General features: G+C 47.7%; 1 protein-coding gene across 3 annotated transcripts in view; it reads left to right on the top strand.

Annotated features, from left to right (window-relative positions):
- Positions 1–3,847: 3,847 nt before the first annotated feature.
- Positions 3,848–25,392, top strand: part of LOC128704693 (uncharacterized) — a 50,411-nt gene continuing 28,866 nt past the window's right edge. The window contains exons 1-3 of one of the 3 annotated variants that reach the window (XM_070080334.1): positions 3,848–3,893; positions 17,875–18,113; positions 18,148–18,476. In XM_070080334.1, the coding sequence (XP_069936435.1) occupies positions 18,422–18,476 (55 nt within the window). In that variant the 5' untranslated portion in view covers positions 3,848–3,893; positions 17,875–18,113; positions 18,148–18,421. Of the gene's footprint in view, positions 3,894–17,093; positions 17,457–17,874; positions 18,477–25,392 lie in introns of those variants that run through there. The other 2 variants (XM_070080332.1, XM_070080333.1) reach the window with 2 other exon arrangements.

Raw genomic sequence — 25,392 nt, 5'->3', positions numbered from 1 at the left:
TAGTAACAGCAGCAGCACCCGTAGTAACAGCAGCAGCACCCGTAGTAACAGCAGCACCTGTAGTAACAGCCGCAGCAGCCTCAGCAACAGCCGCAGCGACCTCAGCAACAGCCTCAGCAACGGCAGTCTCGGCAGCAGCCTCAGAAATAGCAGCAGCACCCATAGTAACAGCAGCAGCACCCGTAGTAACAGCAGCAGCACCCGTAGTAACAGCAGCAGCACCCGTAGTAACAGCAGCAGCACCCGTAGTAACAGCAGCAGCACCCGTAGTAACAGCAGTAGCACCCGTAGTAACAGCAACAACACCCGTAGTAACAGCAGCAGCACCCGTAGTAACAGCAGCAGCACCCGTAGTAACAGCAGCAGCACCCGTAGTAACAGCAGCAGCACCCGTAGTAACAGCAGCAGCACCCGTAGTAACAGCAGCAGCACCCGTAGTAACAGCAGCAGCACCCGTAGTAACAGCAGCAGCACCCGTAGTAACAGCAGCAGCACCCGTAGTAACAGCAGCAGCACCCGTAGTAACAGCAACAACACCCGTAGTAACAGCAGCAGCACCCGTAGTAACAGCAGCAGCACCCGTAGTAACAGCAACAACACCCGTAGTAACAGCAGCAGCACCCGTAGTAACAGCAGCAGCACCCGTAGTAACAGCAGCAGCCTCCTCAGCAACAGCAGAGATAATACTGTCTTGCTGCGACTCTTAGCTGTGACAGATGGTCACATTACCCAAGTATCACAAAATTCTTACTAAGATCACTGCTTATAAACTAAATAACAAATATCTTACTCTAAGTGCGAAAAAAATTTAGTTGTTTTGGTTAGCAGTAAAAGTAGGACAACAGTACATATGTATTCACAAGAAAGCTAATATAGAGAAGTACAGATAACGAGTCCAAGTTGTTATTCAACTCTGTATGGCGTTGGTTAGGTCTTATGTAGATTATGTAGATTATGCTGCACAGTTCTGGTCATCGTTTTGATGAATGGACATAAATGCACTGGAAAAGTAGAGAGAATGATGACAAGTGGCTAACGCGACGGTCTGGAGTTTTAAGACTCTCTGACAGCGGGTTCAAACCCCATCCGTGGTACGGTTTGTTAAGGATGACAAAATTGTTCCTATGTATCAGAAATCTTTCCTTTGAGGAGAGACTGAGAGCCCTGAATCTGCACTCTCTAGAAAGGCGTAGAATTAAGGGTAATATGATTAAGATGTATGAATGGAAATCAAGAATAAAGGGGAGGTAAATAATATGTTAAAAATATCAAACTAAGACAGGACTCGCAGCAAGGGGTTCAAGGTACAAAAAATTTGAAGGATATAGGAAAGAACTGGTTGGGAAATAGAGTCGTGGAAGAGTGGAATAAACTCCCCAGTACCGTCATAGAAGCTAAAACCTTGACTAGCTTTAAAAATAGACTACACAAATACACGAGTGGGTGTTGGTGGGGGCTCCCTCTATGTTCTTACAACGCTTGAAGGCTGGTGGGGGCTCCCTCTATGCTCTTACAACGCTTGAAGGCTGGTGGGGGCTCCCTCTATGTTCTTACAACGCTTGAAGGCTGGTGGGGGCTCCCTCTATGTTCTTACAACGCTTGAAGGCTGGTGGGGGCTCCCTCTATGTTCTTACAACGCTTGAAGGCTGGTGGGGGCTCCCTCTATGCTCTTACAACGCTTGAAGGCTGGTGGGGGCTCCCTCTATGCTCTTACAACGCTTGAAGGCTGGTGGGGGCTCCCTCTATGTTCTTACAACGCTTGAAGGCTGGTGGGGGCTCCCTCTATGTTCTTACAACGCTTGAAGGCTGGTGGGGGCTCCCTCTATGTTCTTATAACGCTTGAAGGCTGGTGGGGGCTCCCTCTATGTTCTTACAACGCTTGAAGGCTGGTGGGGGCTCCCTCTATGTTCTTACAACGCTTGAAGGCTGGTGGGGGCTCCCTCTATGTTCTTACAACGCTTGAAGGCTGGTGGGGGCTCCCTCTATGCTCTTACAACGCTTGAAGGCTGGTGGGGGCTCCCTCTATGCTCTTACAACGCTTGAAGGCTGGTGGGGGCTCCCTCTATGCTCTTACAACGCTTGAAGGCTGGTGGGGGCTCCCTCTATGTTCTTACAACGCTTGAAGGCTGGTGGGGGCTCCCTCTATGTTCTTACAACGCTTGAAGGCTGGTGGGGGCTCCCTCTATGCTCTTACAACGCTTGAAGGCTGGTGGGGGCTCCCTCTATGCTCTTACAACGCTTGAAGGCTGGTGGGGGCTCCCTCTATGTTCTTACAACGCTTGAAGGCTGGTGGGGGCTCCCTCTATGCTCTTACAACGCTTGAAGGCTGGTGGGGGCTCCCTCTATGTTCTTACAACGCTTGAAGGCTGGTGGGGGCTCCCTCTATGTTCTTACAACGCTTGAAGGCTGGTGGGGGCTCCCTCTATGTTCTTACAACGCTTGAAGACAGCTCCAGGAATCGATCTGGCAAACACATTAATTTCCCTTATCATATTATCGACTACTACGCCCAACAGCACAATAAGTAATGGATGGATTTGAGAGGGACCTGCCGTCTCAATGATTATATTCTTCTAGTGGGCTGCACCTCACCTCTGACTGTACATAAGTCTTCACACTGTTGCTTTAACAGTATGGTGAAGCAATAGATGTAAATAAGACAATACAGGTTATGGTATTTTATTGTTTATGATGGGTTATAAGACTCGTTCAGAAGGAACTTTCAGTTCAGCTGATAAAGTCACTGGTGAACGAAACATCTGGAAAATAAAATGCCATAACTCGTATTGTGTCTGTATACTCTATCACTCTATTGTCATGACTGGAAATATAAACACAAATGCAGTATAATGTGATCCTTTATTGACAACGTTTCACCCACACAGTGGGCTTTTTCAAGTCACACACGGATCCGTGTGTGACTTGAGAAAGCCCACTGTGTGGGTGAAACGTTGTCAATAAAGGATCACATTATACTGCATTTGTGTTTATATTTCCATTGCGTCGGTATTTTATACCATTTATTACCATTGTCATGACTCATGAAATCGTAACACGATTGCAAAACAAACCAAACCACGGGTGGGGTTAGAACCCGCGATCAGAGTCATAAAAGTCCAGACCGACGCGTTAGCCACTGTTCCAGCTGGCTACAATTAGATTCATCCAACTAGGTATATTTATACACCATATATATGGTGTATAAATGCCTTTGTGGTCACTATTGTGACCACAAATCCAAGTTTTTACAGACGGTCTGGAGTTTTACAACTCTCTGGTCGCGGGTTCTATACCCACCCTGACCGCTGGTTCAAATCCCCCCCGTGGTATGGCTTGTTTGCAATCGTGTCATTACGATTTCGTGAGTCATGTTGATGGCAGTGAGGGGACTTGAGCTAGAGTTCGTCACGGCCACGCTAGCTGGAGATTAGTCTGTAAAAACTTGCATTTGTGGTCACAGTTGTGCCTGTGCTAACCTTCCTATGGTGTAGAAATATACCTAGTTGGATGAATCTTATTGTGGCTAGCTGGTCTAGTGGCTAACGCGACGGGCTGGAGTTTTGAGACTCTCTGATCACGGGTTCTATCCCCGCCCGTGGTATGGTTTATGGACTGTATTACCACGCTAGCGGATGTTTGGCCTAATGAACGTGGTTATAATATCCACAAGACCTGAGTCAGGTGACATCTTTGACGAAACCACCACCACCAGTAGCAGCACTGTGTTGTGTCCGCCATGTGTTGTGCTCACCACAACACCCAGGTTACCTCACCTTGCCCTAGGCTGCCCCCTCCTCCACGACCACTGGGTACGTTGGGAGGTACAGGCGACACGCACCACCAGTCAGTCCGTGGTTGTTGTGCATCTCTCACCTGTCAAGTGCACCTCTCAAGTACTTAGTACTCAGTATTTCACGCCACAGCGTCACGGTCGTACTCAAAAAATCGTAATTAATTTTTTTCAAAGAAAAATTTATAGATCCCGTTTTAGGGAAAAAATGCCGTGTCGTAGTGCTTCTCGATTTTAAACAAAACTGATGTGAATTCTTCAAGCTTTTAGAGCCCTTAAAAATATAAGAACGTGATGCAATCTGTAAACATCTGGGACGCAGCTTAGCACTGGAAATAATAAGCCTGGAAATACATTAATCATGGCTGGGACGCCTGGAGGTTACCTGGAGGTTATTCCGGGGATCAACGCCCCCGCCGCCCGGTCCATGACCAGGCCTCCCGATGGATCAGGGCCTGATCAACTAGGCTGTTACTGCTGGCCGCATGCAGTCCAACGTACGAGCCACAGCCCGGCTGATCCGGCACTGACTTTAGGTATCTGTCAAGCTCTCTCTTGAAGGCAGCCAGGGGTTTATTGGCAGCTTAGTATTGAAAATAATAAGCCTGGAAATACATTATTCATGGCTGGGACGCAGCTTAGCACTGAAAATAAACCTGGAAATACATTATTCATGGCTGGGACGCAGCTTAGCACTGAAAATAAGCCTGGAAACACACTATTCATGGCTGGGACGCAGCTTAGCACTGAAAATAAACCTGGAAATACATTATTCATGGCTGGGACGCAGCTTAGCACTGAAAATAAACCTGGAAATACATTATTCATGGCTGGGACGCAGCTTAGCACTGAAAATAAACCTGGAAATACATTATTCATGGCTGGGACGCAGCTTAGCACTGAAAATAAGCCTGGAAATACATTATTCATGGCTGGGACGCAGCTTAGCACTGAAAATAAGCCTGGAAACACACTATTCATGGCTGGGACGCAGCTTAGCACTGAAAATAAACCTGGAAATACATTATTCATGGCTGGAACGCAGCTTAGCACTGAAAATAATAAGCCTGGAAATACGTTATACACACCTAAGAGGCAGCCTAGCTAACATTCCAGGTAACAGCATCAAGGAACCTCTCAAGGGAGGTTCCTTGATGCCGGTGAGAGGCTCTTGATCCCCAGTACTCAACTTGTGCTCCATTCCTTGGGCTGAACCAGACTGCCTCCCATGACCCAGCCACTGACCCCTATGAGTAATAAAATCAAATATTACGTAATACAAAAAAACTATGAAGGAAATTCGTTAATGATCATATAAGTCAAAATTTTCGCTACGCTTATATAGTAACATTGAAAAATACTTCGAAATTGGTAAGGTTGCGAACCTGTTTGTGAGATTTGCATAATAATAATCATAATAATAATTAATAATAATAATGTTAATATTTCAAAACATTTCAAAATATTTAACAATATTTTGAGTTTTCTTTAATATTCACTTTAACTTGCGGTTTAACCTGGAAAATAAGAGGCACTTAGGTGTAATCCCTCTAATTCCTAGGATCAAAAGTCCTTCAAACGCTTTTATTGGTGTAAAAGAGCAGAGTGAAGGTTCAAAATGAACTGGGGAGGACACCTGAGGTTCCAAATGTTATTTCTGAGAAGCAATTGTGCGAACAACGGTACGTTCCCACTACCACCCACCTGATGCTTCACCACTGACCGGTTCTTGCGCTGTACCAGTGGTGGTGAGAGCCTGTGACGCACCAGTGTTGTGGTGGTGGTGCGTCACCACAACACTGGTGATGGTGTATCACAGGTCCTTACAACACTGGTAGTTTCTATAATACAGTTGTGTCTGATACACAAACAATATTATAGTCCACACATGTGAGGCGTCACGTTGTGTTTATCCTGCCACCACACGCCTCCACCCTGCCACCACACGCCTCCACCCTGCCACCACACGCCTCCATCCTGCCACCACACGCCTCCATCCTGCCACCACACGCCTCCATCCTGCCACCACACGCCTCCATCCTGCCACCACACGCCTCCACCCTGCCACCACACGCCTCCATCCTGCCACCACACGCCTCCACCCTGCCACCACACGCCTCCATCCTGCCACCACACGCCTCCACCCTGCCACCACACGCCTCCATCCTGCCACCACACGCCTCCACCCTGCCACCACACGCCTCCATCCTGCCACCACACGCCTCCACCCTGCCACCACACGCCTGCACCCTGCCACCACACGCCTCCAACCTGCCACCACACGCCTCCATCCTGCCACCACACTCCTCCACCCTGCCACCACACGCCTCCACCCTGCCACCACACGCCTCCATCCTGCCACCACACGCCTCCATCCTGCCACCACACGCCTCCATCCTGCCACCACACGCCTCCACCCTGCCACCACACGCCTCCAACCTCCATCCTGCCACCACACGCCTCCACCCTGCCACAACACGCCTCCATCCTGCCACCACACGCCTCCACCCTGCCACCACACGCCTCCATCCTGCCACCACACGCCTCCACCCTGCCACCACACGCCTCCATCCTGCCACCACACGCCTCCACCCTGCCACCACACGCCTCCATCCTGCCACCACACGCCTCCACCCTGCCACCACCCGCCTCCCCCCTGCCGCCACACGCCTCCACCCTGCCACCACACGCCTCCATCCTGCCACCACACGCCTCCACCCTGCCACCACACGCCTCCACCCTGCCACCACACGCCTCCATCCTGCCACCACACGCCTCCACCCTGCCACCACACGCCTCCATCCTGCCACCACACGCCTCCACCCTGCCACCACACGCCTCCACCCTGCCACCACACGCCTCCATCCTGCCACCACACGCCTCCCCCCTGCCACCACACGCCTCCACCCTGCCACCACACGCCTCCACCCTGCCACCACACGCCTCCACCCTGCCACCACACGCCTCCATCCTGCCACCACACGCCTCCATCCTGCCACCACACGCCTCCACCCTGCCACCACACGCCTCCACCCTGCCACCACACGCCTCCACCCTGCCACCACACGCCTCCACCCTGCCACCACACGCCTCCACCCTGCCACCACACGCCTCCATCCTGCCACCACACGCCTCCACCCTGCCACCACACGCCTCCACCCTGCCACCACACGCCTCCACCCTGCCACCACACGCCTCCACCCTGCCACCACACGCCTCCAGCCTGCCACCACCCGCCTCCACCCTGCCACCACACGCCTCCATCCTGCCACCACACGCCTCCATCCTGCCACCACACGCCTCCACCCTGCCACCACACGCCTCCACCCTGCCACCACACGCCTCCATCCTGCCACCACACGCCTCCATCCTGCCACCACACGCCTCCATCCTGCCACCACACGCCTCCAGCCTGCCACCACACGCCTCCACCCTGCCACCACACGCCTCCATCCTGCCACCACACGCCTCCACCCTGCCACCACACGCCTCCAGCCTGCCACCACACGCCTCCACCCTGCCACCACACGCCTCCACCCTGCCACCACACGCCTCCATCCTGCCACCACACGCCTCCATCCTGCCACCACACGCCTCCACCCTGCCACCACACGCCTCCACCCTGCCACCACACGCCTCCATCCTGCCACCACACGCCTCCATCCTGCCACCACACGCCTCCATCCTGCCACCACACGCCTCCACCCTGCCACCACACGCCTCCACCCTGCCACCACACGCCTCCATCCTGCCACCACACGCCTCCATCCTGCCACCACACGCCTCCACCTGCCACCACACGCCTCCACCTGCCACCACACGCCTCCACCTGCCACACACCACATGCCTCCACCTTGCCACACACCACATGCCTCCACCGTACCACTCCACATGCCTCCACACTCCACCAGCGTTTTTTTCTACTCCCAAAGTCCGGTCTCGGGCCAGGCTCGTCTGGTGCTTGCCTGGTCAACCAGGCTGTTGCTACTGGTGATCCACTGACCCATATATCCATCACAGACTGGTTGAACTGGCACCTTGCTCAGTTTCGTCTTGAAGACTTTAACACTTGTTCCAGCAGTTTATGACATCTTCTGATGAGATGTTGAATAGTCTGGAGCCACGGATGTTGATGCAATGTTCCCTGTTTTACCCACTGTTCTGTTGTAGACTCGCAGGTATAATCCCCCGGTCCGGGCCTTTCCGAGAAGTGGCCCGACCTTGACTCCCTGTTGAGGGAGTGTCTCAGACCAATGTCTGTCATGGGAGGAGGTTCAAGTACCTCCTCGTCTTCTGGGATCAGTTGTCCCCAGGCCTAGCCCCATTCCCCGCCCCCACGGGGCTCAGAGGGAGAAGCTAGGCACGTTGGGCTGCCACAAACCCCGCAGGTATTTTTAAAAAATATATACTTATGGAATTGAAATTTTCGAGCATTTTTCAACATTTTCAACACTGGGCTCGAAGGGTGTGGCAGCTGCATAGCAGCAGACGATGTCAGGAAATACAAAGTCAGCAAACACTACAGGATCCTTTTGGAGTCACACCCCAGCTTTGGGCATAAAGCCCGAGTGCTGAAGAATGCCTCTCGCTGCGTGTGTTGCTGCTGCTGCTATTAATACTCTTGTCCGTTGCACTCTCACCTCGATTTTCACCCACGGATGCTGATAGTGTTCTCTTATTGTGCCCACTGCACACCTGCTTTTCCTCCCATACTTCTCGCTCCAGTATACTGTTATGGCAGTGCCCAAATTTGGGACAAGGCCCTAAACTACTTTCCAGGTATATACTATCAGTTATATCTCTCACCTCCACTCCAGTGAGTACGTATTTAAGACGAAGGCATTCTCAGTAATTTAAATGCTTTACTGGCTTTGTGACGGCCGCAAATGATCTCTATCTGTTCTAGATCTGATATTTCTCATCCCCTAAAACGGGGCCGTCAACACTGAATAATATTTCAAACGAGGAAGCAAAAGCGATTTGAAGAGTCTCACACTGGCATTATTTCCCTTGTTTTGAAGGTTCTCATTATCCACTCCCTTCTCTTCTGGTTGTCGTGACACTGGTCTTAATGTGCTCCTTGAAACAAAAATCAGCTGACATAATTACTCCAAAGTCTTTCACATGTTCCCTTCGTTCTATTTCACGATCCCACTGGGTTTTGCAGTGTCCCTGTCGTGTTCTTCATTCTTCCCACACCTAAGATGTAACTTATCACCAGTGGACGTGTTCTCCACTACCCAGTGGAAAATCATACATCTTAGCGCAATTTTTCAGTGTATTGACTTAAGAAATCGTAATGACACGATTGCAATCGTGTCATTACGATTTCTTAAGTCATGTTGACGGCAGTGAAGGGACTTGAGCTAGAGTTCGTCACGGCCACGCTAGCTGGAGATTCGTCTGTAAAAACTTGCATTTGTGGTCACAGTGGTGCCTGTGCTAACCTTCCTATGGTGTAGAAATATACCTAGTTGGATGAATCTTATTGTGGCTAGCTGGTCTAGTGGCTAACGCGACGGGCTGGAGTTTTGAGACTATGACCGCGGGTTCAATCCCGGCCGGGGGTATGGTTTTTCAGTGTCTTGTACCGAGGTGACTATTTCTTATTTAAGTGTCATCTGTAAATGATGATACAAAACTGTGACGGGTGTTTTGATCTATATCTGCCATGAGGACAATAACCAGCAGGTGTTTTGATCTATATCTGCTATGAGGATAATAACCAGCAGGTGTTTTGATCTATATCTGTTATGAGGATAATAACCAGCAGGTGTTTTGATCTATATCTGCTATGAGGATAATAACCAGCAGGTGTTTTGATCTATATCTGCTATGAGGACAATAACCAGCAGGTGTTTTGATCTATATCTGCCATGAGGACAATAACCAGCAGGTGTTTTGATCTATATCTGCCATGAGGACAATAACCAGCAGGTGTTTTGATCTATATCTGCCATGAGGACAATAACCAGCAGGTGTTTTGATCTATATCTGCCATGAGGACAATAACCAGCAGGTGTTTTGATCTATATCTGCCGTGAGGACAATAACCAGCAGGTGTTTTGATCTATATCTGCCGTGAGGACAATAACCAGCAGGTGTTTTGATCTATATCTGCCATGAGGACAATAACCAGCAGGTGTTTTGATCTATATCTGCCATGAGGACAATAACCAGCAGGTGTTTTGATCTATATCTGCCATGAGGACAATAACCAGCAGGTGTTTTGATCTATATCTGCCATGAGGACAATAACCAGCAGGTGTTTTGATCTATATCTGCTATGAGGACAATAACCAGCAGGTGTTTTGATCTATATCTGCCATGAGGACAATAACCAGCAGGTGTTTTGATCTATATCTGCCGTGAGGACAATAACCAGCAGAGGTGCCAGGACAATGTCCTGGGGAACTAAGCTTTTAACCTCGGCACCACACGCCACCAGGTCTTGCTTACACACACTGTAGGTGTTGCAAACACACAGTGTTACACAGTGAGTGTTACTCACACAGTGAGTGTTACACACAGTTACTCACACACAGTGAGTGTTACACAGTTACTCACACAGTGTTACTCACACACAGTTACTCACACACAGTGAGTGTTACACACAGTTACTCACACACAGTTACTCACACACAGTTACTCACACACAGTTACTCACACACAGTTACTCACACAGTTACTCACACACACAGTTACTCACACACAGAGTTACTCACACACAGAGTTACTCACACACACAGTTACTCACACACAGAGTTACTCACACACAGTTACTCACACAGTGAGTGTTACACACAGTTACTCACACATAGTGAGTGTTACTCACACATAGTGAGTGTTACTCACACACACAGTTGCTCACACACACAGTTACTCACACACAGTGTTACTCACACAGTGAGTGTTACTCACACACATACCCCACCAAAGAACACGGTGCAGTAGCCATCAATTTTTTCCATCGTATGAGAATGTATGGGGAAAAAAATCATAAATATCGTCCAATAAATAAAAAAGTTCAGAATTTGGAGATGGTAACAATTATGTCTCCCACTTTGAAATACTCTCAATGTCAAAGTTATTTTTGATTCTAAGAAATAATGAAGCGGATCTCGGACATTTGACTGACGGACACATCACCGACGGATATTTCACCCAACGGATATATGGCTCACCCTTCATCGCCTAACCTAATTATCCGTTCGATCTTGTGTCCGTTCGACCAACTATCCTTCGGCCATCTGTCCGGTCACGTGACCGGACAGATGGCCAATACCAAATGGATTTTTCGATGATCTAAAATTATGTAAGTCTCTTTTAGTCCATGCAAAAAAATCAGTGTCTCGACTAATTTGGGAGGCATTTTTTTTTTTTATTTTAGGCCCAAGGAACGAAAAATGGAGGGAATTATTGCCAATATTTGTTTGCGGAACTATGACCTTAAAATATATATTGTAAAATCATACTTTGTTTATAAATAATGCAGTTACAGCAGATTTTCGATTTTTACATATAGGCCTACCCAGCTGATGACGTCATCACCTCATAATTGCGATAACTCCAGTGAGAATTATCGTACAGTGAGAATTATCGTACAGTGAGAATTATCGTATGGAGACACAAAAATACTGCTAGATTTAAAAACTTTTTGGGGGGTAAATTTTCCTTATTTTCCGATTTTTTTTCGATTTTTACATATATGCCTGACCACAACTGACAGCGCAAGGACTAAGACCCTTAACAACCCCAACAACAAAAGGAAAGTAAGGTTTAGTGACCCTTAACAACCCCAACAACAAAATGAAAGTAAGGTTTAGTGACCCTTAACCCCAACAACAAAAGGAAAGTAAGGTTTAGTGACCCTTAACAACCCCAACAACAAAATAAGGTTTAGTGGCCCTTAAGTAAGGTTTAGTGACCCTTAACAACCCCAACAACAAAAGGAAAGTAAGGTTTAGTGACCCTAAGGTTTAGTGACCCTTAACAACCCCAACAACAAAAGGAAAGTAAGGTTTAGTGACCCTTAACCCCAACAACAAAAGGAAAGTAAGGTTTAGTGACCCTTAACAACCCCAACAACAAAAGGAAAGTAAGGTTTAGTGACCCTTAACCCCAACAACAAAAGGAAAGTAAGGTTTAGTGACCCTTAACCCCAACAACAAAAGGAAAGTAAGGTTTAGTGACCCTTAACCCCAACAACAAAAGGACAATAGGATGTAAGGTTTAGTGACCCTTAACAACCTCAACAACAAAGGAAAGTAAGGTTTAGTGACCCTTAACAATCCCAACAACAAAAGGACAATAGGATGTAAGGTTTAGTGACCCTTAACAACTCCAACAACAAAAGGACAATAAGACCTAAGGTTTAAAGGCCCTTAAAGGCTCGCTAAACGTAAAGCAAGAATACCATAAACTATATTTCAATATTTCTCGTTTTCTTTATTATATACTACCTCAAATTCTCTACATTCCTAAAAGATTAAGAAAAACGAATATGCTCGTCTCCTTTACGATACTTGACTCACGAAATAGTACAGACACGATTGCAAACAAACCATACCACGGGTGGGGATAGAACCCATGGCTAACGCGACGGTATGGAGCTTTAAGACTCTCTGATCAAGGGTTCTATCCCCACCCGTGGTATGGTTTATGATACTTGACAACGACAGCTCAGGGACTCGAGACAATCTTACAAACTGGCAACTACACAGTGATGAACAACAAAGCGGCATAATACTGTGACTGGAATACACAAGAACCCGCACATAGGAGAGACAAGCTTATGACGATTGGTTCCACCTTGGAATATTTACAAGTCACATTTGTAAACAGTCCAAGTCGGAGCGAATCGTCATAAGCTTGTCACTTATATGTGCGGGTAATATGTGTATTGTTCCAGTCACGTGTTGTGACATCTTATTCTTCTGAAAGTATTGAAAAATCAGTCAAGCACATATGGTGTCCCATCACGGACACCTAATATTCGAAAAAAATTAAACTAACAAAAACCAGTCTTAAAACTACTTTTAAAATCAACCCGAAGTGGTCAGGTCACTTAAACTTTCTCTCTCTCTCTCTCTCTCTCTTTCTCTCTCTCTGTCTTTACACAGGGTTTGACAAGGTTAGGTTAAGGATCATTAGTTTTATTGACAAGCTATTTACAGGTTAAGGATTCCTAACTTTATTGACAAGCTAAGAGCTGTTACCTACAACAGCTCATTGGAAAGCATTTTTATTGTTATGAGACATGCAAGTAGGGAACAGGATGAAGTTGGAACCATCTGTGGGTTAGCATTTTCACTTTATCAACTGATTATCTCGTTGACATCATAATACTGTACGAATGTGTTCCAGACTCGAGTCATCCTGGGTATAAATGATCTCAGATGGAGTGATGTTCTGGAGAAGGGTACAGCCAGAGTGAAGTTGCTGCTTTCTGCCCGTCTTGTGGTACAGAAGTTTGTTTCACGCTGTCCTCGAAGTGAATCCAAGTGTGGTACTTTGACAATGTTGGCCTTGTACATAACAGTAAGGCCACCCACATCCCTCCTATGTTGAAGGCTCTGCTGAAATGACAGATCTATCCAGGATGGGTCCAGGCGAGAGATGAGACGTCTTGCTCTGTTCTCTACTCCGTCAAGCAGTCGCAGATGAGAGGGGGAGGGGCAGGCAAACCAAGAAAGTGGAGCATACTCAAGGTGTGAGCGTACTTGTACCTCATACAGAATCTTGCAACCCCTACTGTCAAGCAGATGCGAGATACGGCGAAGTGCTGTAAGCTTCCTGGCTGCCTTGTTTGCAAGATTTACAACATGGTTCTTCATGGTCAGTTTGGAGTCATATTTCAACCCAAGCATATCAACTTCTTCTCCAGGTGCCAACACCCTCCCATTCATCCTTACTACTGCACCGACATTACCATCATGGTGCCTAGAGACTATAATTTGTGTTTTCTCATGTGCAAATGTTACCTGCCGTCGGTTTCTCCAGGCTAATGTAGCTCTTAGCTGGTGATTGATGTAGCTTAGAGCAGCTGGCATTTCTTCTCTTGAATAAGTGAATGTCAGTGTACAGTCGTCTGCATATGCATGGGATTCTGGGATGAGAAGAAGGTCGTCGTTGAAGTAGACATTCCATAACAATGGACCCAGCACGCTTCCTTGTGGAACACTTGCCCCAATAGGATGTCTTGCTGATTCCGTTCCATTGAGAACTACCCTTAGAGATCTACCATGAAGGTAATCACTGAGGAAACATAGCGTACAGCCTGCAATTCCCAGTGCTTGAAGTTTTGCTAAGAGGCCCTGGTGCCACACCTGGCCGGAAGCACCAGCAATGTCCAGTGCTACCACACAGCTGACTTTGGATTCATCCAGTGACTGGTGCCATTTAGTGGAGAGGTTTAACAACAGATCAGGAGCAGAGTAACTTTCCTGAAGCCATATTAACGGTCACAAACTAGTGAGTTGTAGTGAAAAAACTCTGTTATTTGTCTTGAGATTATTGTCTCAAGGATCTTGCCAGTGATTGACAGAGGTGACACTGGTCTGTAGTTGTTGATTTCTGTTCTGCTCTTCTTTTTGTGAACAGGGACTACATTTGCCTGTTTCCACAGAGGCCATTTACACTGTACTAGACAGTGCTGAAAGATGCGAGACAGAGGAGCTGCTAACTGGTCTCCACATCTCAGCAATCTTCGGCTCAACTTGTCTGGGCCCACAGCCTTTTCTTGGTTAGGCAATTTAAGAAGGAAATGCACCTCCTCCTGCCTATTGTCACTTGGACCTGGAGTTTACCTGGAGAGTGTTCCAGGGGTCAACGCCCCCGCGGCCCAGTCTGTGACCAGGCCTCCTGGTGGATCAGAGCCTGATCAACCAGGCTGTTACTGCTGGCTGCACGCAAACCAATGTACGAGCCACAGCCCGGCTGGTCAGGAACCAACTTTAGGTGCTTGTCCAGTGCCAGCTTGAAGACTGCCAGGGGTCTGTTGGTAATCCCCCTTATGTATGCTGGGAGGCAGTTGAACAGTCTCGGGCCCCTGACACTTATTGTATGGTCTCTTAACGTGCTAGTGGCACCCCTGCTTTTCATTGGGGGGATGTTGCATCGTCTGCCAAGTCTTTTGCTTTCGTAGCGAGTGATTTTCGTGTGCAAGTTCGGTACTAGTCCCTCTAGGATTTTCCAGGTGTATATAATCATGTCTCTCTCCCGCCTGCATTCCAGGGAATACAGTTTTAGGAACCTCAAGCGCTCCCAGTAATTGAGGTGTTTTATCACCGTTATGCGCGCCGTGAAGGTTCTCTGTACATTTTCTAGGTCAGCAATTTCACCTGCCTTGAAAGGTGCTGTTAGCGTGCAGCAATATTCCAGTGACCTGAAGAGTGTCATCATGGGCTTGGCCTCCCTAGTTTTGAAGGTTCTCACCACAGTTCTTGCAGCTAGCCAAGGAGGGTCCCTTGCTGGATCAGGAACTTGCGTTTTGGTAGCAAAGTGTTCTGTAAAGATGTCCGCCTTCTCTTGACTACTAGTAGAGGTGGTCTCATCCTGTCGAGGTGGAATGAGTTCATTAGGCAGATAACCTTGTCTGTCCTTGACCAGGGACCACCAGGTTTTGGAACTTACTCTACCTGATGCTAGCTTTCTTCTTGTGTCCACCTCCCAATTAGCGATGGCCCATTTTTGAGTTTCACCCATATGCCTGCAGGCTTGGCTGTGCAAGTTCCTGTTATAGGTGGTACGATCTCTCTTATACCTTCGCCATTCCAGGTTGTGCCTATGGACTCCTCACTTCGTTCTGTTGGGATCTTCAGTGTCGTAAAAACAGCCTTGTGGTCAAACGATCCAACATAGCCGAAGGGTTGGCAAGCGACTATACCTTCTGCCAGATCACTCACTACTGAGTCAAGGGAGGAGCCAGAGATGCGAGTAGGGAAATCAACAGTTTCTCATGTCAAACATTGCAAGAAGGTCATCAAAGTCCCTCTATATAAGATGTTGGTTGAGGTCACCAACAATTATATGTTGACAGTTGTGTTGTAGCAGAAGGGAGTCCACATTTTCCATTAGAAAGTTGATGGGGTGTGCATGTTGTCAATCAGGTCTGTACATTGCACATGCTAGTACAGAGGTACTAGTGTTTATGTATAGCTTGAAGAACATTTCAAGATAAGTAGGGATGGCAACATCAATGTGCTGGGCATGAACACTTTTAGAGAACACACAGCAACACCTCCTCCTTGCCCTTGTCTGTCTCTTCTTATCCATGAGGTGTAGCCAGCAATTCTTGCAAAATTTTCTGGAGTCCTGTCGTCCAAAAATGTTTCAACAACAGCTATCATGTCGGGACGTCGAGTGTTCACAAAACTGTGTGAGCTCTCCAACATTAGTAATGAAACCTCTAATGTTGGCCTACAGGATGCTGATAGACTGGCTCCTCATGATGTGGTCAGCTTGAGGTGGTGGGTGTGTAAGGTGCCTGTCCTCAAGAGTGGTAGGGCACTGAGGCAGCTGCAGTGATGTAGGTCTGTGGAATTGTATAAGACACAATACTACCTGCTGGGCTGAGACAGGAGCAGCTGAGTGGGTGACGTGTGTGTTCACCAATTCAGAGATCCTGCTGGTTTGTTCTGAGAACAGGTTTCTAAACAGGTTTCTAAAGTTCCTTTTTCTTCCGACACTGATCCTCCTGATGTCCTTCCTTGTGGCAGTAATTGCACCTGGTATCTCGCAAGCAGTTGTTAGTGGTGTGCCCCCTCCGGTGACAGCGTCACCGAGAGCACTGCCTAGGTGCCTGGGAGGGTGGACTCCTACTTATTGCACTACTGTGTTTTGCTGATCGGTCCCTCCCTTCCTTCCTCCCTATCTCTCTCTCTCTCTCTCTCTCCCCCCCCCCCGTCTCTACTTCAAACATTTCTTACATATCTATCCTATCTCAATGCCTCCCCATTCTTGTCATAGATCCTAACAGCTTGACAAAATGAAGATTGAGACACTTATGCAACATATGGGAATCTTTATTTAGGAAACGTTTCACCACACAGTGGCTTCATCAGTCCAATACAAAGTAGAAAGGTGTAAGGAGAGGAGGAGTTTGAGGTAATCAGTCCCTCAGCCTGGAGTCGATGTGTTCAGTCCATCAATCTTGTAGAATGTACAGCATAGGGCCGTAGATGTACATTCTACAAGATTAGTGGACTGAACACATTGACTCCAGGCTGAGGGACTGATTACCTCAAACTCCTCTCCTTACACCTTCCTGCTTTGTATTGGACTGATGAAGCCACTGTGGCAAAACGTTTCCTCAATAAAGATTCCCATATGTTGCATAAGTGTCTCAATCTTCAACTTATCGGTTTTCAAAACCATTCATCACAGCTTGACAAAATATAAACAACCCAGATAACTAACAGCACCGAGGACCGTTCCTAAACAACCTTCATTACCATGGAGCACAGGCAGCACTGGGATCACTTCTAAGTTTATGCTAATTACAACAAGCCATGCTTACATAAAATGGCGGTGACAAGGAAAAGTTGATGAAGGATAAGGGCACTCCCCAGAGAAGGGCGGGACCCGGATAGCCTACGTATAGCTGAGAGGGAAAGTCAGTCGAGAAGTTCACAGTCGTGGAACATCACACAGTGCTTAGGAACGCGTTAGTTCCCCTGTCTTCTATGTTCATTTTACCACCATAATCTACCTTGTCTATAATTAGTATGGCATTTGCTTTGTCTGTTTCGTAAGGTGAAGTCCAGGATCTTTCCATGATTCATGGTATAACTTAACATTTGAGGACAATTGTGTTGCAGAGGTCTGAGATCTTCCCCTAATTCATGGTATAAATTAACAAATCTTGAAAGACAATTGTGTTGCAGAGGTGTAAACTTTGCTCACACCTCTGTAACACAAATGAATTAAGAAAAGATCCTGGACTTCACCTTACGAAAGCAAAGTAAATGCGATAGTAAATATGGACAAGGCAGATTACAGGGGATAAATGAACATAGAAGACATGAGAACTGACGTGTCCCTTAACCCTACCCTTGTAATAACCATCTTCAGTGTCCTTACAGAAATAATACTGAGTATTTTGTCCTCGTGAACACGAAATACCGATAAGTTTATCAAGGAAAAGAAATTAAACGTTGTAAAAAGTCGAATTTGAGTGATTTGTGGAACCGAAGTAAATTTTAAACCACAATGGTAACGAGATCACAACAGTTTGTGGTAATATAACAGTGGAGACAACAGTAAGCTTGACGAGTGGTAACAGAGGTGGAGACAACAGTAAGCTTGACGAGTGGTAACAGAGGTGGAGACAACAGTAAGCTTGAGTGATAACAGAGGTGGAGACAACAGTAAGCTTGACGAGTGGTAACAGAGGTGGAGACAACAGTAAGCTTTGAGTGATAACAGAGGTGGAGACAACAGTAAGCTTGACGAGTGATAACAGAGGTGGAGACAACAGTAAGCTTGACGAGTGGTAACAGAGGTGGAGACAACAGTAAGCTTGAGTAGTGTATATGTGGTGAGTACCGAGGCTCACCGACTTAGACTGTTCTTAACAACCTTCCCTGAGCATCACCTGTCATCTGAGGCTGACACTGCACCAGCACCACCATGGCCAGGGCACCAGACACCAACCTCATGGAACTCTTTATTCAGTACTTAGAAGGTACGTTGCTCTTACTGCCATACATCAACACTCCTCCACCACTATTATTTACAATGCTACATCAACACCACCACCACTATTTTCTCCACTACATCACTGACGTCAATCATTGTATTACAAAATCTCACTTTTGTATAACATATAACCAAATACACAACTAACAAACATTGTTCACTTAACTCATCCAGTCGTCTACTCATATTAATTTGTAGATGAATGGTTCAGAGAACCGACATGTTGATAAATTAGACACTTGTCTAATTTATCAGCATGTCGGTTCTCTGAACCATTCATCTACAAACCTGTCAGACACTGCAACTTCTTGGGATCTTAATACTTGGGAATTCTTCGCTTGCCTAACCCTTGGGCACGACCTACTTCCACATTGAACAAATGTGACACCACCTATGACTGCTGCACCTCTCCTACCAACGATTTATAAGCTCCTTCTCAGCACGTATGCCGTATTCTGCTCAAGATTGATGGACTGACCACATCGACTCAAGGTTGAGGGACTGATTACCTCATTCTCCTCCTGTTCTTCAAGATTCTCCTTTGTATGGACTGATGAAGCCACTGTGTGGCGAAACGTTTCCTCAATAAAAATACCCAAGAGTTGCACATGTGTCTAATTTATCAACTCATATTAATAACCTGGATAGACATTTTCGAGTGATATACTGCCTGGTATTTATCTGGATATTAGTGAAGAGGTCAGTAGAAAGTATTGTTAACGTGCTGAGCATTAAGTTCAAGTGAACAGCTTAGTAGAAAGTGTACATTCAACGTGTTCAGCATTAAGTTCAGCCTGAGTCCTTCACGCTCAACATCTGCATTATAAGTTCAAATATTTTCTTAAGTTTAAACTTAACAAAATGAATCAGTGGATATACGAGAGGGGGAGCCTTTTGTTATTGTTTTCTGATCACATGGAAGACTGAGTGAATGGTGACCCCGTGTGAGGGGTGTTATGTTGACCATCTACAACTGTGGTCAACACAAGGTGACCCCGTGTGAGGGGTGTTACGTTGACCATCTACAACTGTGGTCAACACAAGGTGACCCCGTGTGAGGGGTGTTATGTTGACCATCTACAACTGTGGTCAACACAAGGTGACCCTGTGTGAGGGGTGTTATGTTGACCATCTACAACTGTGGTCAACACAAGGTGACCCCGTGTGAGGGGTGTTACGTTGACCATCTACAACTGTGGTCAACACAAGGTGACCCCGTGTGAGGGGTGTTACGTTGACCATCTACAACTGTGGTCAACACAAGGTGACCCCGTGTGAGGGGTGTTACGTTGACCATCTACAACTGTGGTCAACACAAGGTGACCCCGTGTGAGGGGTGTTACGTTGACCATCTACAACTGTGGTCAACACAAGGTGACCCCGTGTGAGGGGTGTTACGTTGACCATCTACAACTGTGGTCAACACAAGGTGACCCCGTGTGAGGGGTGTTACGTTGACCATCTACAACTGTGGTCAACACAAGGTGACCCCGTGTGAGGGGTGTTACGTTGACCATCTACAACTGTGGTCAACACAAGGTGACCCCGTGTGAGGGGTGTTACGTTGACCATCTACAACTGTGGTCAACACAAGGTGACCCCGTGTGAGGGGTGTTACGTTGACCATCTACAACTGTGGTCAACACAAGGTGACCCCGTGTGAGGGGTGTTACGTTGACCATCTACAACTGTGGTCAACACAAGGTGACCCCGTGTGAGGGGTGTTACGTTGACCATCTACAACTGTGGTCAACACAAGGTGACCCCGTGTGAGGGGTGTTACGTTGACCATCTACAACTGTGGTCAACACAAGGTGACCCCGTGTGAGGGGTGTTACGTTGACCATCTACAACTGTGGTCAACACAAGGTGACCCCGTGTGAGGGGTGTTACGTTGACCATCTACAACTGTGGTCAACACAAGGTGACCCCGTGTGAGGGGTGTTACGTTGACCATCTACAACTGTGGTCAACACAAGGTGACCCCGTGTGAGGGGTGTTACGTTGACCATCTACAACTGTGGTCAACACAAGGTGACCCCGTGTGAGGGGTGTTACGTTGACCATCTACAACTGTGGTCAACACAAGGTGACCCCGTGTGAGGGGTGTTACGTTGACCATCTACAACTGTGGTCAACACAAGGTGACCCCGTGTGAGGGGTGTTACGTTGACCATCTACAACTGTGGTCAACACAAGGTGACCCCGTGTGAGGGGTGTTACGTTGACCATCTACAACTGTGGTCAACACAAGGTGACCCCGTGTGAGGGGTGTTACGTTGACCATCTACAACTGTGGTCAACACAAGGTGACCCCGTGTGAGGGGTGTTACGTTGACCATCTACAACTGTGGTCAACACAAGGTGACCCCGTGTGAGGGGTGTTACGTTGACCATCTACAACTGTGGTCAACACAAGGTGACCCCGTGTGAGGGGTGTTACGTTGACCATCTACAACTGTGGTCAACACAAGGTGACCCCGTGTGAGGGGTGTTACGTTGACCATCTACAACTGTGGTCAACACAAGGTGACCCCGTGTGAGGGGTGTTACGTTGACCATCTACAACTGTGGTCAACACAAGGTGACCCCGTGTGAGGGGTGTTACGTTGACCATCTACAACTGTGGTCAACACAAGGTGACCCCGTGTGAGGGGTGTTACGTTGACCATCTACAACTGTGGTCAACACAAGGTGACCCCGTGTGAGGGGTGTTACGTTGACCATCTACAACTGTGGTCAACACAAGGTGACCCCGTGTGAGGGGTGTTACGTTGACCATCTACAACTGTGGTCAACACAAGGTGACCCCGTGTGAGGGGTGTTACGTTGACCATCTACAACTGTGGTCAACACAAGGTGACCCCGTGTGAGGGGTGTTACGTTGACCATCTACAACTGTGGTCAACACAAGGTGACCCCGTGTGAGGGGTGTTACGTTGACCATCTACAACTGTGGTCAACACAAGGTGACCCCGTGTGAGGGGTGTTACGTTGACCATCTACAACTGTGGTCAACACACCGCCTTTCATCACACCAGTAACGAACATCACGTGGACACAGAGTATATATAGGCTCAGAGTGAGGTGTAATACTAGTGGTGGTGGTGGTGGTAGTAGTAGTAGTAGTAGTAGTAGTAGTAGTAGTAGTAGTAATACAATTATTTACTTAGATGAAACCATTTACTTAGATTTTAGTAAGGCTTTTGAAAGAGTACCGCACCAGAGACTGTTAAAGAAAGTGGCAGCTCATGGCACTGTGGGAAGTACTCTCGTGGACCGAGTCATGGCTCACAGACAGGAAGCAAAGAGTGTCCATAAATGGGGTTAAATCCGAGTGGGGATACATAAGAACATAAGAAAAGAGGAACACTACAGCAGGCCTGTTGGCCCATATTAGGCAGGTCCTTCACAATCCATCCCACTAACAAAATATTTGCCCAACCCAATTTTCAATGCTACCCAAGAAATAAGCTCTGATGTGCAAGTCCCACTCAACTTCAACCCCTCCCACTCATATATTTATCCAACCTAAATTTGAAACTACCCAAGGTTTTAGCCTCAATAACCCAACTAGGTAGACTGTTCCACTCATTAACTACCCTATTTCCAAACCAATAGTTTCCTATGTTCTTTCTAAATCTAAACTTGTTTAATTTAAATCCATTATTGCGGGTTCTCTCTTGGAGAGGGGTGTGAACCCGTGGCGGGTGAGTCGTAAAACTCCAGGCCTGGAGTTCCAGCACTCACCCGCCGTGAGTTCACATCCCACCCGTTCCACTGTCTTGTTTACATGCGAGGCGTGGTCATGGACCGGGCCACGGGGGGCGTTGACCCCCGAAACACCAAATATACCAGGTATACACAGGGAATATCCTACCACTATTAACTATACGCGGGTCCTTAAAGTAATTTAACATAATATTAACGTCTTACCAAAACGTTAAAGGATGATGTAATCCTACAGTAAAAATAATAACAATAATAATAATAATAATAATAAAGTTTATTTTTACAAGTACATGATACAACTTGGTTTAGAAAGACATGTAAGCAAACACTATAACATATTTATTAGAAAACGTTTCGGTCCTGGGACCTTGATCACTTCTAACATACATGTATGTATGTATAATGTTGGCCAAGACCGTAGTCCTGGCACGGGTCTCAATCTTGCGATGACCCGTCTCTGGCTCCCGAGGGAGAAAGGTTTCTACAATGATGCGACATATGCTGTTCAAGCACTCTTCTGGTCAGTTCAACTGGTGCATCTCATAAGCGACAACACCGTATGTACTCCTAACTATGGACACTAGCGAGGAGGAGGATATGTCGTTATCACAAGTAACAGCTTGTCTGGTTCGTTGACTCCATGGTACACTAGTGTGGCCGCAGTCATCTCTGGGTCCTCTTCGGGAGGGAATATCACTCCTAGTTGCCTGCGGAGTGTCTCAGTAACTTCACACTCCAGAAGATAGTGTGTTAGGGGCCGCTGGACAACGTGCTGACAGTACTGACACATCTCCTCCTCAGCCTTGTCTACCATCATCTTGGCTGTGGGAAAGCCCAAACGAAACCGATGGATGGCGGTACACTGCGCTCTGGACTAGCTTCTATCATATGGAGGGGGTTCTCCCTGAGTCGCTGCTTGGTACCACTGTTGAGATGGTGTATCACCTAAGACCTCCCCCATAAGTTTCATGGCTCTGGCAGCCACCAGTTTGGTCTGTCGTAGGCTGATTGGGACAGTAATCCCAACATGTGCATACTCTGTTGCTGCCTTGGCTGCATCATCTGCCGCCTCATTTCCCCGGATGCCAGCATGGCTGGGGATCCAGTTCAATGTCGATCTGTTACCCTGAACTTCTAAGGCTGTCATTATGCTCAGGATCGATGTGATGAGGTGAACATTGTCCTGTGGTTGAGGATGGGAGAGGGCATTGATTGCAGACGTGGAATCAACATGTATGACAGGTCGGAGTCGATGTCGTAGGGCATGTGACAATGCCTGCTGAATCGCCACCAACTCAGCTTGAAGGATCGTGCAGTGGTCAGGGAGTCGCCAGCCTTGTGTGTGACCATTGTGGTACAGTCCAGCTGCTGCTCTCTTCCTGTCAGGGTCGACAGAACCATCTGTGAAATACACTGCACATGTGCCTCCCTCTGCCAGTGCCATGCTTGTCTCAGCATGATTGCTGAGAGTGTCTTGACTGCAGAGACGCTTAGAGATGGGTAGCTGCATGATGCAAACATCGGCTGGATCTGGGCGCCAGGGAGGTGGTGGATGGTACCCAGCAACAGGAAGGTCACAACTCTTCTCAAGGAGTAGTTGTATAGGCAGCAGCTTCCGCCCAGCAGCACAAAACGAACGAATCCAGGAGTAGTCCGTGAAGAGTGTGGGATCTTGTGACATGGTTGTCAATATCCGTCTCCTTAGTGGGGTACCTTGCTGCCTGTGCAGAATCGTGGCCACTTTGCAGGCGTTTATGTATCTTACTCTGTCAGCCAAGGAAGGAAGCCGGGCCTCAGATCTGAGACATACTGTGTTGGTCCAGATGGGGGCCCCAAGCATAGTTCTTATCGCCTGATTTTGTACGACCTCCACTCTTTGCCTGCTCTGCGGGAAGAGATGAGCTAAAGCCGGTGCACCGTAGTCAATGAGCGAGCGTATAGCTTGTATATAGTACAAACAAAGTACATCTTTGCTTGCCCCTGCACGGTGCCTCGTCATGGCTCTCATGGCGTTGAGTCTGAGTAGAGCACATGACCTGACATACTCGGCCTGTTTCTGAAAGGTCAGCTTTTTATCAATGTAGATTCCCAAGTACAGGTAGGAGCCTGTCCACTCAAGTTCTATATCCTGAATACGTAATCTATTCACAGGATCTGGTCCCTTGAACATCATTGCAAGAGATTTCTCGGCCGAGATCTTGAGGCCTAGTTCCTTGCAAGACTGCGTAATTAGGTCCAAAGCTCTCTGAGCCTGTCGTTCTAAATTGCCTTTCCCATTCACTACGAGTGCAAGATCATCAGCATAGCTGAGGAGCTGTGTACCACTATGAAAGGGAAGGCTCACAAGTTCCTGCATAAGGATGTTAAACAGGGTAGGACTGAGCACACCTCCTTGTGGTGTACCGTTTTCCAGGGATTTAAAGGAAGAGTAGTGTCCCTGAAAGCTGACACAGGCCTGCCTGCCCCTAAGGTAGGACTCTATCCAGGCCAGGAGGCGTCCTTTGATTCCCTTCCGAGCTAGTATTGCCAGAATTGCTGTGGGGCTGGCTAGCTCAAATGCCTTTTCAAGGTCGAGGTAGACGACAATACTAGGTTTTTTGTTACTGTCAGCAATCTGGCTTAGTAGAGTGGTTATGCACTCTGCTGTACCCACTCCTTTGGTGAAGCCAAATATGTGATGATGAGAGGGTCCAAGTTTCCATAGGAGGCGGTTTAACACCATCCTCTCAGCAGTCTTGGCTAAGCAGCTGGTCAGCGATATGGGTCTCATATTGCCTGGGTCCTTGGGCTTTGGAATTGGTACGATTGTAGCTTTCTTCCAAGCTGCTGGGAGTGTCCTGGCCCTCCACGACTTGTTAATGACGTCTAGTATGGCCTCCCATCCACTCTGCCCAGCCCGTGCAATCATGGAGTACGTCACACCATCGATGCCCGGGGCAGTGTCACCTGTGTTCTTAATGGCACGTCGGAGTTCCAAGTCCGTGAGGTCTACATCAGTCACATCTTCCGACTCACATGCAGCTTGTATCGTTAGCTGGCGCTGTGGCAGAAGATCCGTCTGTATATTCCGGATGTCCTGTGGGAGCTGAGTGGAGGCTCCCCTGGAAGTGAAAAGCTCCACTAGTTTCTCTGCTTCCTGGGATGGGTTCGGGTGTGCTGGTGGCCTCGGC

Source organism: Cherax quadricarinatus, unplaced genomic scaffold (assembly GCF_038502225.1).
Source record: "Cherax quadricarinatus isolate ZL_2023a unplaced genomic scaffold, ASM3850222v1 Contig328, whole genome shotgun sequence".
In the NCBI taxonomy this organism is placed as follows: Eukaryota; Metazoa; Arthropoda; class Malacostraca; order Decapoda; family Parastacidae; genus Cherax; species Cherax quadricarinatus.
Note: the sequence above shows the minus strand (reverse complement) of the source record. Positions and strands in the feature narration are given on the sequence as shown.